This window comes from Electrophorus electricus, chromosome 7 (genome assembly GCF_013358815.1).
Source record: "Electrophorus electricus isolate fEleEle1 chromosome 7, fEleEle1.pri, whole genome shotgun sequence".
NCBI classification, from domain to species: Eukaryota; Metazoa; Chordata; class Actinopteri; order Gymnotiformes; family Gymnotidae; genus Electrophorus; species Electrophorus electricus.
The window spans coordinates 22,176,411-22,190,796 of record NC_049541.1 but is presented as its reverse complement, the minus strand read 5'-3'; the positions used below and the strand labels follow the sequence as shown (position 1 = coordinate 22,190,796).

Sequence of the window (14,386 nt, the reverse complement as noted above, 5' to 3'; positions counted from 1 at the left end):
TTATATTTTTTCATGTAACTGCTTGAGTGTTGTTTGTAATTGTTTTGTTTTGGACAGACACTGAGGAGCAGAGATGTTTCCTCTGCAGATAAACGTGGGACCACTGGCTATAAAAGGGCTTCTGTTTGCCTGTGAGACCTGTGACTTCACTGACTGGCATTTGTCTGGAGAACAAATGAAACATTATGTCGAGAAAACACCCTAAAGAGAGCAAAAACGCCCCAAAAACATGTCAGAGTTCAAAAAGGGAAAAGCCTACCTAACTAAAACTCCCTGTAACAATGTAGTTTTCTCTGCATGCTCTTTCACCTGTTTGTGAGGAGACGTTTACTACCCTGAACAGTGGGGGTTTGCTTGTGTGTGTGTTTGTGATTATTTTAGCTGCACATCATGAATGTGAGCAGTAACAACCCAGGTTGGGGACGCACGCACCGGCCTGCGGAACAAGCAGCTTCGTGGTAAATGGAGTTATGCTGCCACCTAGCGATCACTTGTGAAGGTACTTCAAACGGAACAATAAAAACGCCATGACGGGCAGCGCCAGGTCTACGGGCTAGTACTGAACAACAACAGTAATACAATAATTGTGTTGACTAAGTTCGTAATACTAACGGGGGGAAACATCCTACTTGATTGTATTATCATGTTTGTTTCATTTCTTAAAATGGGAGCTAAATTGGACTTTGATGTCCTGACACCGTATTGTGCTACGACACTAAACCTAAACTCTGACGCGTGAACTCGAAGACTGTCCGACAGCCTCTTGTCGCCCGACGCCGAAGACAGCCGATATTTGCCGAACATTACGTCATTTGTTTCGACACTCGTTTGCTGTGTGAGAAGGCAAAGGGAAAGCAAGCAACAAGAAGGAAGAGCAATGGCGACACTGGATCGCCAACAACCGATCCTGGACACGTCCGTGCACGTCTCGCGCTCCATCTCCACCAACGCAGCACGTTTCCTCTCCGGACACGGTAAGCGCGCGCTGCCGCGGGGTTTGCGACGTTTTATGGCCATCTGCACTTGTGGACAGTGTTTTAACTGAGATTGCGCTAACCACGAGCCCTGCGTGCATCTGAGCCCAAACACACAACGTGCCGTCAACACGGAGGAATCGCGACGTAACACGGCGGCTTCTGCACGCGGGCGGCGGAATGCGCTCCAGCGCCCGTGGCTACTTTGGGACTGATGCGCGCGGAGTGTGCACAAGTTTGCTGCGTGTCGCTCGAGCTGCGTGGAGGAGCCACCCAGCTCCTAGGGGCTGTAGCTGCGCGTGCTCACAGCCCGTCGGTTCGCCACACTCCGCGCGGTCCCTCCAGTAAAGTCTAAAGTCAGCGGGTTTTCCTCCAGTGTGTCACGCTCCTCACGCACGGGCATGAAACGAAACTTGGTGGAGGGGAGTCCTACCCGCGCGGGTGGGCGTTTCTGTTCGTGTCGGTGCGTGTCGTTTGCACTGTAGTCGTTATTGTAGTGCGTGTCGTCTGCACTGTAGTCGTTATTGTAACGCGTGTCGTTGTAGAGCGTGTAGTTTGCACTGTAGTCGTTATTGTAGTGCGTGTCGTCTGTACTGTAGTCGTTATTGTAACGCGTGTCGTTGTAGAGCGTGTAGTTTGTACTGTAGTCGTTATTGTAGCGCGTGTGGTCGTTGGTGCGCAGTAACGCCGCGGGCTGCTGTCGTGCTGTTGGCCTGTCTGGGTGCTGGTCCAACAGGTGCTTTGTTCAGTACTGTAGACGAACCTCCCAACACCAAACGCAACTTTAGTGGCAAGATTAGCGACCATGTATCTGTTCCCATCGTGACAAAAGTCTAGTCTAGTGACGCAAATCCAGTGACGTTTACCCTAAAGCAGGCGTTGGGAAAGCGACGTGTAATTAATTGGGTAATTGTTTTATGTTTAAATCTTTGCGTGCTGTTGGCCGGTTAAACTCCGCTACGGTCGCGAGGACAGGTCTGCTCGAGCTCCCGTGGGGCGTCCAGCCGTCTGTGCCCCGGGTCGCGCGCTGGCACCAGGACGTGCGAGCTGCTCACGTTGTGCTCGTTTGTCTTGGCAGCGGAGGTAGTCGCCTCAGTAACTACACTCCTATAACTACACCTCTATAACTACGCTCCGGACGGGGGGGGGGGGGGGTTTGTAGACAGTACTTATGTTATTTACATCTGTTCACACACACACACACACACACACACACACACACATGCATATTAAATTGTAAATACGGATGGTACTGACTAAACGTGTCATTGCTTCGACTCAAATTGGATGATGATAATAATAATAATAATAATAATAATAATAATAATAATAGAATCTTGTGTGAGCCATGCAGTGTGGTTATTTTAAACACAAGCATGTTTCCCTGTTATCTGCAGGTGTCAGTGTAGTGGTGATCTAGTCAGACTTACTCTGATCTTGCAGAACAGGTATGGTGTAAGGTCTTCAGGTCATCACTACCAGAACTGCTCCCCACCCCCTACAGTTTTCACGACTGCTGAACGTTTCATATTCTAACCTGTGCTTCTCTCGTTTGTCTCTGCTGTAGATGTGCACTTGTGTGCCCTGTTACCAGCACATCAGGATCTCCTTCTTGTTTTCAATGTCTGCAAGCAAGCCGTCGGGCATCAGGGCCACCTTGTGCGTTACGGTAAGAGGGCGGGGCCTGCGCTAGGTAGCGGGTTCTCCAGAGTCTGTAGAAGTGGTGTGTGTAAACCTCTCTGTGCAGTCTTTGGTCCTGAAGGGGAGAATCTCAGTTGCTCTGTGGTTTTCATGTGGCTATTGCCCCTCTGCTGAAGGCCTTGTTTACACAAAAATCCTCAGCTAGCCCTGAACATCTCAGCAGGTCTTCTGAAGTGGCATATGTGCTGATTCTGCCCAGCAGAACCCAGGGAAGCTACTGAACAATGTTTCTTTACTAACGCTTGACCCCAGACAGCAGAATCAAGCTGCCGGTAGTTCTTAGCTAACGGCATCTGTGCCATGGCTCTGAGGAACAGGAGGTGAACCTGAAGGAACCTGCTGTTGGACATTGTTGGAGATTGTTCAAGATTTGCCTTGATGCAGGGTTGGGCCGAACTCTCCACCCGAGACCTACAGCTTCTCATTCCAGCCTGGTAGTAGCAGACCTTGTTCCACTTGTTTAATCAGTTGTTCTCTCTGATTTATGGAGGCAGGCAAGGCTCCATACTGGCCCTCAGAGAATAATGTAATTAACCCCTGCTGTAAGGCTGGGAGGGCAGCTGGAGCGTGGACGGGGGTGGGGCCGGCAGGCTGTGTGGAGCTGGGGCCCCAGGGTGGGGTGTGTAAGGGGGCGGGGCGGGGAAGCTGTGGGGTGGGGTATGTAAGTGTTTTTTTTCTTTCTGTTTCGTTTTATCAGTTTTCGTTGTTTTCGGTTGACAGCTGTTGGATCCGATGGCCTGCATGAGTGCAGTGAGCAGCCAGCATATGTCTTATTCACATACAGACATGTTTATTTTTGCTTTAGTTTACCCCAGACCTCATGGTTCATTTGCTTGCTTCACTCTTGGTGCAGGTCATCTGCTCTGAGGTGCTCTGGCTGTGTGTGTGTGTGTGTGTGTGTGTGTGTGAGAGAACTGGGGCAGGGCTTAAGACTGTCTTCCTGCAGTTGCAGACCGGATGTAAACAGTGGCACTGTTGTGTGCGTATGCTTGTGGGGGCACGTCTGCGTGTGCGTGCGAGCATGTTTAAACGTGTGCATATAGAGGTTATTGAGCTGACATTTTGGACATGTTGTTCTAAATTATCAGACTTTCAGAACGTAGTCGTGCTGTTTCTGTGCTGTTTACAGCTGCTGAAGTGACCTTGAAACTGGAAGAAAGTGAAGTTGAATGTTAATAGCACTGTTGTTTGGGTGGAGGTGGGCATGTGGAGGTGCCGTTAAAGGGCCGGTGATGAGCGGCAGTCCTGGGTTCTGTTTGGAGGAGAGAGATGGACTTTGCTCTCCTGTGTCTGCACTCTGTGTGCTGTTTAAACATCTGCCAGCCTGACGTCTGGGCGAGTGCGCTGGGGTGAGCCTGACCTCCTTCCCCTCATCAGCAGAGGACGAGTCCCCCCCACATGGCCTTGTGCCTGCAGGGGCCCCTGCTCTCTGGAGGAGCACTGCAGCTAGAGCAGAGTGATTGGTCTGTGCCCCCCAGACGGTATACAGATGTTTATTATATTTAAAAGTAAACCTTTATTCTGTGGTGCTGGTCAGTAGTAGTACCTACATGTGTTATAAACAATGTGTGTGAAGTAAGATTAGAATGGAAAAGATGTCGTGTTGTGTATTGGATGCTGATGTAATATCCAGGTGCTTTGTGCGCTTGCTGGTGATGGTGTTTTGTGGATTTGCAGGTAGCAGGAGAGTAGTGGCACACAGTGACTAGAGGACAGTCTCTCTCCACGCCAAAGCCCCCCAAATCATGCATAACAAGAACCGTAAGTACAGGGGACACACACACACACACACACACACACACACACAGCCTGTATATATTTGCGTGCCAATTTGATCAGCTGTTTTCTGAGAATTTTTTAATATAGTAATTATTTTAAAATTAAAGTTTTAGTCTTAACATGTTTACTTTGTTTTGAAAATGTAATTTTTAAAATTCAGCTTCTGAAGAGAACTGATATCAAGACTGATGGTAGATGTACGTGTACTCACTGCTAGCCAATAACAGGCCGTGTAATATAAACAACATTTTTAAATGTCAGTCTACATCCAGACATCTTCTGACCTGTTCTAGTGTAGAGCTGCTTTCTGATTGGACAGAAGTGACCAAGTTCACTTTATATCAGGGTATAAACTTTATGCTCCATAAATGCTCCTTAGGAAATAAATATAACCTGGCCAGTCTTATTTTCATGTTACTGAATTGATGATAATACTAACTTAATAATAATAACATAAAAAGATGCTAATAATAATAAGTTAAGATCTTTAAAAAAACTTTGGTAGTTAATGACACTTCTGCAAGATTTTTGATGTTCTGTAAAATCCCTAAAATCCTTTGCCGTGTGTGTGTGTGTGTGCTCTCCAGAGAGGAGACGCAGTCCTCCCAGCTCTTCCCAAGCCCCACTGAAGTGTAAGATTTCGTTGGGTCATGGTGAGGCAGACCCCGTGGCATTCCGCGTGCCTCGCGACTACCCGCACTCCCGCTTCAGCAGAGCCCCGCTCGCTGTGTACCCACCCAAGGGAGGGCGCCCGAGAGCCTGGTGGGTGTCTTGCCCCTCCCACACCAGACATGGCCCCTCCCACACCAGACATTGTCCCGCCTCTCCTGTAACATTCTGTCAAGAGTGAAAATAAGGCGGCGCATGATGCACTTTTACACACTCTCTCTTTCTCCCCTCTCTCTCTGTCTCTCTCTCTCTCTCTCTCTGCAGCATGTCCTTACCTGTGGTGAGTCTGGAGAAGATGCCATGTTTCAGCCAATCAGAGGGCGCACACGTCAAAGTCCCCTCCTCCTCTTCCACACTTGGCTCCTCCTCCTCAACTCCATCTTCATCCCCATCCGTTTATAAGTCTGCCCTCATGTCACCAGCGTCCCAAAAGAACCAAGAGAAGCTTCTGAATGGCCGCGGCCCCGTAACTAGCCGCTCTGCCACACCCCCGTCGTTAAATGACAGACGGCCCAGCCCCTCACAGTCCCCACTGGACAAACGGCCTGCCCCCTCTCCCTCCTCACAGGACAGAAGACTCACTGCCTCTCCTTCTGCGTCCTTATTGGACAGAAGACTCACTGCCTCTCCTTCTGCGTCCTTATTGGACAGAAGACCTGCTTCCTCTCCTTCTTCGTCCTTATTGGACAGGAGACCTGTTGTCCCTCCCTCCCCTCCAGACAGGAAGCATCCAAATGAAGCTAAAGCCAGCAGGCATAGGAGAGTGTCAGGTGAGGGGGGGATTATTATTATTATTATTATTATTATTATTATTTTTTTTTTTTTTATTATTATGTGATTTTTGTTTTGTTATTTTAATGTTGTCTATCAATGCTTCAAGATGGGTTGGGGTCAGTATTGCAAAACTAATGTTGATGTGTGATCCATAGCACAACATTTAGCCTTTTAGACTTGTGTAAACACACTGTAACAGGGCAGTACACACAACAGGATGTATAATACTGCGTAAGGAGAACTGTACAATAATAACTACTACAAGGTAACTGGACCCCAGATGATTGAAACATCTAACATCTAATCTACTACTAACCTCTAATCTACGTCTAATCTACTACTAACATCTAATCTACTACTAATGTCTTATCTACTACATGTTTTTAGGCAGTTTAATCTGACCTTGTGACCCCACTGGTTGTACTTTGTGGTGTCTCTGTAATCGATCGTAAATCTGTGTTTTTATGAAACAGATGGACTGTTCTGACACTACTGGCTATAACCACAGTCATATCACGTTTGTTGAAAAAACACAATTTTTTATTTGTGTGTGCAAAGTGTAAATACAAAAATCTAAACAAATTTCATATGTTATAAATACAGTAAAATAAAAAGCATTGACCCATTGATTTATTCTGATGTATATATTGTAGGTCAGTGTACGACACGTTTCTGTCTGAGAGTGGAACTGAGCCAAACTGCTCATTAGTTTGGCTGTAGACACGCCCCTGCTGGGGACAGTGGGAAGGGTTCTGTAAGGGATGTCTGGTAGCAAAATGACAGGACCTCTGACCAGTGACATCTGATGTTCACTCCAGGGGCGGGCCTATAACAGCCTGACCCTCCTCCAAACGGTCAATGGCATTATTAATTAAACATCTGTATGTGTGTGGACGAACCCTTTACATACTAATGTGAAGCAGAACTACAACGGGAGTCAAAACCATGTTGTGTCTGTGTGATGCACTGTAAGAGGTGTGCCTGACTATCAGTCACCACGTTAGTTTGTGCTGGGGGGGGTGTGTAATACACACACCACTGAGGTCGACGGAGACACACTTCAGAACCATTTTTCTGATTTGTTTCTTCATTTGTGGTTAGATTAGATAAGTTTGGCAAGACGTGTAAATGCTGTTAAAAGACAGCTGTGATCCCCTAAGATCAGTGGTTGTAATCCTGTCATTTCACTGGGATTGAGTGGAATTTCAGTAATTTATAACTCTGCAGTTTTTCTTTGTCTAAAATTGTAGCATTAACACTTGAATAATATAATAATCCCCTGCTAACTTTGTCAGATGAAGTCAGTGTTTGAAAAATGTATTAACTGACAATTTTCAAACATACTACAGGAATGTATTTTAGGACTTAGTTCAGCACTGAAACAGTTCAGGAACCAACCAAGAAATGTTACCTTATAAAGTGGATTAAAAAAAAAAGATTAACAAAGTAATCAACTGTGTGTTCAGGAAGAATTTACGATCCGAACAAACACTGCGGAGTGTTGGACGCAGAGACCAAACGGCCTTGCACCCGATCCCTCACCTGCAAGGTGGGTTTGACTGGGAACCGGGTCGTGTGTCTGCGTGTGGTTTTTGTTTGGTGGGTTTCTTCCTGGCTGACGATGATGTCGTGTGCAGACCCACTCTATGACACATCGCCGTGCGGTCACAGGAAGGAGGAAGGACTTTGATGTTCTCCTGGCAGAGCACAAGGGGCGGGCTAAGGACAAGGAAGCGGTGAACAGCCAATCAGCTCAGTCGTCCCAGTCAGTCGGCACCTCGTCCAGTCTACCGTCAAGCTGTCATAATGGCAAGACCACGCCCACTCTTAAACTGCGGCTGGCCAGTGCACACATGCACAGGTATGGACCACCTGAACCAGAGAACAGCAGAACTTCATAAAGCCATGTGTGACATGTCTCACCTTGCCTCCTCTCACTCCAAACCCTCTCACTCCTCACTCCAAACCCACTCACTCCTCACACTCCAAACCCACTCACTCTTCACTCCTTTTCCTGTTCTCCTCAGTTCTCATTGGTCTGTTCTGTGTGTACAGAGGTTGTGGCAGTGGTGGTGCAGTGGTACTGAGCTCCGCCCCTGGTACTGCCCCTGCCCCCGCCCCTGCCGCAGATCTCATACCCAGCTGGCGGAGGCTTGGTAGCGATGCCCGTATCTCCAGCGATGACGGAGACTCTGAGCTGGTGGAGGAGATGGAGAAACCATGGTGTCATACTTATATGCACCACCCACGGCCCCTCAGTGTAAGAACTGTGTCTCCGAGTGTGGAGCCCAGGGTCACTGTAGCTCCTCCCCCTGTGGTCACAGAGGAGGACATTTGGTCCACACATAAACCTTAATCAGTTTGACTTGATGTAGCTTGATGGAAGCACTTGTAGCAGTTTCTACAAAACTGAAGGAGTCTCTCTCTCTCTCTCTCTCTCTCGCTTGCTCTCTCGCTCCTGTGCTGTGTCTCCCTCTGCTGGTCAGTGGTGTGCCTTCAGCAGTCGCGTGGTGGGGAGGGGTCACTACGTGTTTGACAGACGCTGGGACAGAGTGAGGATCGCTCTGCACTGTATGGTGGAGAAACACGTCAGCGCTCAGATGTGGAGGTGAGTCTGCACACACACACACACACACACGTGCACATGCCCTTTTGGTTTTGTTTTCCTCGGAGCAATTTTCTACCACACTTCCTGCCACAGCCTGATGATGTCATATCCTGTGTTTGGTAGGAAAGTTCCCCTGGCAGTTGAGAGTGTAGTGAGTGTGTGTGCGGAGCTGTCTGCTCGGAGCTCCCCTCCCACACCCTCCCCACCTCCGGCCTCCACCCACGCCTCCACCTATGAAGGGGTCTCCATGGTCTCCTACTCCAGCCCTTTCTCCCATAACGGCGCTGGTGTCTTCTGCGTGCGGGACCCAGACCACGCCCCCAAGCTGCACCAGAGTAAACCGGCCAAGCCGGCAAGAGCTCCGGGGGAAGGGGTGGCGGTCAAAAAGCGTAAGCCGCCTCCCACCACCAATGCCAGCACCTCCCGGAAAAATGGGAACACCTGCCACCCACCGCCAGGCTCCGCCCACATCAGTAACGGTCCAGTAGCACTGGGTGGCAGGTCCAAGCCGCAGGTGGGCGGGCAGTGCACCCCCGACCCGGAGCCGCTGTCCCAGCCTCCTCACGGCGGGATCTCCAATCCCTGTCCGTCTCCCTGCGCCTCCTCCGAGGGTCGGAAGCGTAGGATGACTGGCTCCAGCTCCAGCAGATCCAGCAAGGTCACCAAAACAGTGCTCGACGGAATCTTCCGGAAGAGCAGCGCTGGGCTGCTGTCCTCAGTGCCTGAGGTGTCCCACAGCGCTCTCCCCTGGTGAGATTTAGCTGTACTGTCAGTGCCGTCACACAGCTACAAGGCAGGCTCAGTCCTACAGCTATTTGTACTGAACGAACTGAATCAAATTTCGCTTTAAAACTTGTCTCTCTACACACACGCACACGAGTACAACTCTTCTACATACACACACACGAGTACAACTCTTCCGTGTGTTTCCAGCCCAAGGTGTATCACTGTCTGAAACTCACCATCTGAGTCAAGCAACCTTCCCTCCTTCATACTGTGCTGCAAGTATGTGGTGGAGCCCATCACACACACACACACACACACACACACACACACACACACACATTGGTGTGCATGCATTTGTCTGTGCGTGTGTCCTGTTTGCTCTGCTGCCACACTTGTCTCGCTGTGCTGTGGTCCCACGGCCTACGGGGACGGACAGCCCCCTCCCCCTCTCCTCCGTCCCTCCGTCCGTCCGAGGGTCCCGCAGCTGCGCCCAGCATGACCACCTCCTCTGTTTGAAGCGCCTACCCTGAAGGGTCTGTCCTTTAAAAGGAACTTCTCTTTAAAACAGCTTCCACATTGGTGTCCCTTCGCAAACCGTGGACATGCAGAGTCCTCGGTGTGTGTCTGGCGTCCTGGTCCGACAGGCGCGCCAAGGACGAGGAGGTTCTGGTTGTGGGGGGTTAGTGTGCGCAGCCGTGGGTGCAGACTTGCATGCACACTGTTCTAAAGTGCCCTGATTGTCCCAGCACGCCGCGACCGGACCGGACCAGACTGGACGGGCGCAGGCAGCTATGGGCAAAACCAGCAAACAGACAAACAAAGAAAACCCTTTGGGAATATTTTATAGATACATTTTGGCGAGCTGTATTTTTCTAAAGATGAATTCAGGTTTTTGAGTATTTTCTTTTTGTCACAAGTATTGCTGAGGAAAATGTTGTAACGCAGCCTAGCATAGTGTTACATTTTGTATAATAATTTATCATTCTTTATTAATTTTCTAACTGACATGAGTAGGGCTTATGGCATTGCGTGAAATTATATTTGTATGTCCTTATAAAAGTTTAAGTATTATAGAGAGCTTATTGTTGGAAAATGAATACATATCCTTTTTTTGTATTTATTGTTAGTATCTCTCGGAGCTAACGGAGTCTACAGGTTTCCGTCTTCCCTAATTATATTCAGACGTTCACACAGTTTGTACTGAAGAGGTCTCGGTATTCTTTTGCTCGAAGGTCTCGTGGTCGGCCAGACGCAGAAAACCTGTGCTCTTGACGACAAAAAGCTTCCATCAGGAGAAGGAAATGAGATCAAGTTGTGAGGATCAAGATGACATTAAAATTAAAATGGCACCCTTTACAGCGGAGGAGGCCTGACGTCCGTGGACAGGTTGGCACGTGAGCGGGTGCACACTCCCCTCACCTGCTCATCACCAGCGTTCTGATTGGTCAGACTGAATATGCTTCAGGAAAGCCTTTATTTTTCTCTTCCCTGTTTGATGCGTAATCCCAGTGTAACAGTACGTTTCCTTGGCATTTATTTAGTAAACTTGTACTGATTGTAGCTTCGTAAGCCAGATCTGATTCAGGGTTGACGAAGACTATGATGGTGAAGGCAGCTCCTAGCCTTAGAACCTCCCTACAGAGCAGAATTCCGTCACCAGTCTGATGTCTGGTGTCTGAAAAATGTATCTCCTGGAGATGTAAATCCTACAGTTTAATGCTTTTTTGCACTTTTCATCCTTCAACAGGAATTTAATGTTTCTATCTATAAGAGTATCGAATATATGTTGAGAATCAAAGATATTTGTACAGCTTTCTCAGCAGAGGCCTGTTTGGAGTGAAGGTATATGTTGGGGTGGCCTTGTGTCCTCCTTTCTGTGGACTTGTTCTGTTTGCAGGACGAGTGTTTCCCACAGAGGTTTGTTTGGTTTCTACAGTCACCAGACACTGAGTGGCTGTCTTTACGGTGTGTTGACCGCTAGTTTAGGTCCTACCTTCTTGCACACCACAACTGATTGCGACTGCTTCTCAGCATGAGTGTATCTGCTTAACAGAAGTGTTTGGCCAGACAGGACAGTGAAGGTAACCTTCTGTATGATTCATTGTTTGGCGTCTTAACAAGGTTTAAAGATGCCCAGTCCCAGAGGTGATGGGGTCGCTCTGACGCACTGAGGGTTGGGGTCTTGTCTGTTATATAGCTGTACCGCATGCATGTGCCAAAATAGTTTGTCATCACTCTCCTGACGCTCAGACCCTACCACCATCACTCTGATTAAACGACCTTTTAGGCTCTAAAGTAAACAAACAGCAGTGAAATCTGACAATTCTAGACGTGAAGCACCAGTCTGTGTGGAAACATCTGCGTTTGACCAGATTCCCACGTGTTCTGCACATCTGGCTTGTTAAATGGTATTTTCTAAAACAGACTGATCTTCAGGAAAGTATGTCTGGATACATCAGAACTGCTGAAAAGTGTCTAGTGAATTAGTGGTCTTTTATGACAACTGATTTAAATTTTTACTTTATACGTCTTTTAAAATGTGGTTTATTTGTAAGGAACAGCTGATCGTCTGCTCACATAAGCCCTGATTTTGATTGGTCCTACACGTCAATCCAGTAAATAAACATCTTAAACGTGGTTACGTACCCGTGGCCCCCTGCTCCTCTTTTTGGAAAGTCAGAATATGGTGAACATGGAGACGTTACGGAAGCATACACTGGTCCCGCACGACCCCACACATGCTGTAGACCAGACCGTCACTACAGTGTTGCCTTAGCATCACGGAAACCCAGCAGAGCACAAACCCAGCCCAGCCGGGAGGGTGGGAGAATGTTTCCACAGAATATTCAGGAGTCACTCTGGTGGTGTGAGCGTGCGTGCGTGTAAGAGAATGAAGGCGTTAACGTGTCTTTCACATTTTCTTTTGCATGAAGAGCATTTGTTGCTTTTACTAGCAGATTTTACCATATTGTTCTCAATGTTGAAGTAACTAAAGGAAAACCATGAGGTGAATCTCAAGAATGGTTTATTCCCAAACATTTCATTAATCCCAGCAGTAGCCACATCCTAGTGAAGGTGGTTCTAGGATTGCTTTTGTGTTTGTTTGTTTTTTGGGGGATGGATGGAACCCCTTAACAACACAGTTTTCAGATGTTGTCATGCACATGCACAGGCTGATGTGATCAATGTGCATTCCTACACCTGATTCTCCTCACGGTGGAGGTTTACAACTCCTCTGGAGCCGACAGTGGTGTGTTTGTGTGGTGGGGGGTGTCTCCAGTGCTTCAGAGGATCGGCACTGAGCACGTCCGCTCTAGAATGGAGGTTTGGGTCTCCAGGTTCCTGTGTTTCTGACAGGAGAAGCGTGTTTACCAACAACACTGTTATCCAGGCCCTTCAGTGATCAGAATAAGTGTTGGTTCGTTAGTTTAATGTAGGTCTTCCAGTGAATTTAACCTGTTGGACCTGTTTTTATTCTCCACTGTATTTCACTGAAACTAATGTTTCATACTGTGCCAGGAAGTGTGTTTATTTGAGTTTCCAGACCTCCAAATCCAGTGGTGTGTCCTAATGGATATTTAATTTGATTAATCTCAGCATAACTGTCATGACTGGGAACGATACAAAAATTCCCCACTTTATATAATCTGTGTATAATCTTGGGAAGAAGACAACACTTCCTGAGTCTTAGACACAGTACAGCGCCAAACAGCAACTTTCTCTGTTCAGTCATCACAAAGGTACAGTTCCCCTCACCATCTTAAACCAGTACTGATCGCCAGACGGTAGTGCGGGCCTCGGCCTGACCTTCGTCTGATCTCAGCACTGGTGCTCCTGGCCCTGATCTGTCGAGCACATGTGCTAACACTGGTGTGTGTGTCTGACTTAATTATTTTTGCTGTTTGCTTCTGAATATCAGTGGTGAAAAAATTCTGACTGCTTTTGTCTGAGACAGTCGAGCCTAATTCTGAAGGGGTTTTACCTTGTCTACAACTCAACTTTGAAAAAACCTAAAGCTCTTTAAGAGTGGATAATATAAAGTCTTGTTTTTTATACTCCAAAACCTTTTCGAGTTCAAACAGCCCTACAGGTGTTCACATAAACAACAGTCTGATAGGGAAAACTGATCCACCTGTCCAGCGTGTTCCATGTTTCTCTTGCTTCTGTTCTCCAGTGCATTCACAACAAATGAACTAGATGTGTATTTTCAGGTTTGGCTGTTTTGAATTTCAGCTGTTACATAAATACATTTTTACCTGCTTCACAGGTGTCGTGATTTTCCTTGTTTCTCTAGAAGCGTTTGGAGCGTCATATACATGTGCACGTGAGTGAAAGCGCCGTGCACCCGCTCTTATAAAGGGCGCGGCTGTGTCGTCATCAACACACGTCAGCCCTCGCGTGGATGACCTCAGTTTACAGCCTAAAGCAGAGTAGCTCCTGTTAAAGGAGCACCTAATAATAATAATAAACTAACTTTGAGGTTATTTCGGTTTTTATCATAACGTTTTGAATATTGCAGTTAGTCTAGTACCGTAATAGCGTAAATGTTTGTGATTTATGACACGACTGAGGACTACGTGATATAAGCGATACCCTCAGCCTGCTCCACGTGGAGGAAAAGCAAAGTAATCAGTTGATGCATATGAAGTTGTAATGTCAGTTTGTTAGCATTGCAGCCTGTAGACTGCTGTGTTTGCAAAGTGCACGTCTGTGGAGGTCAGTCGGTACATCGGTGTGTTTTACGGTGGAAACTCCGTTACCGCTTTGGACCCGCAGACCAGATTCCTAGACACGTCCTTGTGGAGTACGCGCGTTTAAGCAACTGTTTGCACGGCCTAGGAATATGTGCGCACGTGCTTAGACTCATTCACTTTTCGCGCGCGAATCCCAGTTTGCGGTACCATAGCAACGAAATTATCCACGAGACACCAGCACCTGCACACAGAAAGTGTATTTAGGACAGTGACAGGACTTCGTTGTGCATTCAGATGTTGTTTTCTACCTGAATGCTGCACGAAGTAAATAACTACAATGCACGCGCTGAACTGCAGAAAGATGCATATGCAGTAATGACGAGGGGTGATGATGAAGGGTAATGAGGAGTAACGCACATACATGTTTGGGGACTAGCTAGCTTGTGCCCCCAGATCCTGTC

The 14,386-nt window shown here is 47.6% G+C and overlaps 1 protein-coding gene across 2 annotated transcripts; it reads left to right on the top strand.

The window, feature by feature from the left end:
- Nucleotides 1-544: 544 nt before the first annotated feature.
- On the top strand, nt 545-13,493 carry atxn7l1 (ataxin 7-like 1). Of its 2 annotated transcripts, none has more exons than XM_027007516.2 (10): nt 545-974; nt 2,542-2,643; nt 4,353-4,436; nt 5,042-5,216; nt 5,388-5,893; nt 7,364-7,446; nt 7,535-7,758; nt 7,953-8,157; nt 8,384-8,505; nt 8,629-13,493. In XM_027007516.2, exons 3-10 carry the CDS (start codon nt 4,421-4,423, stop codon nt 9,257-9,259), a joined length of 1,962 nt encoding a protein of 653 aa, XP_026863317.2. In that variant the 5' UTR covers nt 545-974; nt 2,542-2,643; nt 4,353-4,420; the 3' UTR covers nt 9,260-13,493. The 2 variants fall into 2 exon arrangements, with proteins under 2 accessions (XP_026863317.2, XP_035384110.1); XM_035528217.1 differs by lacking the exon at nt 545-974 and adding an exon at nt 2,242-2,422.
- Nucleotides 13,494-14,386: the final 893 nt, after the last annotated feature.

What these genes read in the sequence shown, in the direction of transcription:
- atxn7l1 (XM_027007516.2), top strand. An exon ending in ACCACCCACGGCCCCTCAGT is followed by an intron (nt 8,158 to 8,383) that starts GTAAGAACTGTG and finishes TCTGCTGGTCAG; the next exon opens with TGGTGTGCCTTCAGCAGTCG. An exon ending in GTCAGCGCTCAGATGTGGAG is followed by an intron (nt 8,506 to 8,628) that starts GTGAGTCTGCAC and finishes TGTGTTTGGTAG; the next exon opens with GAAAGTTCCCCTGGCAGTTG.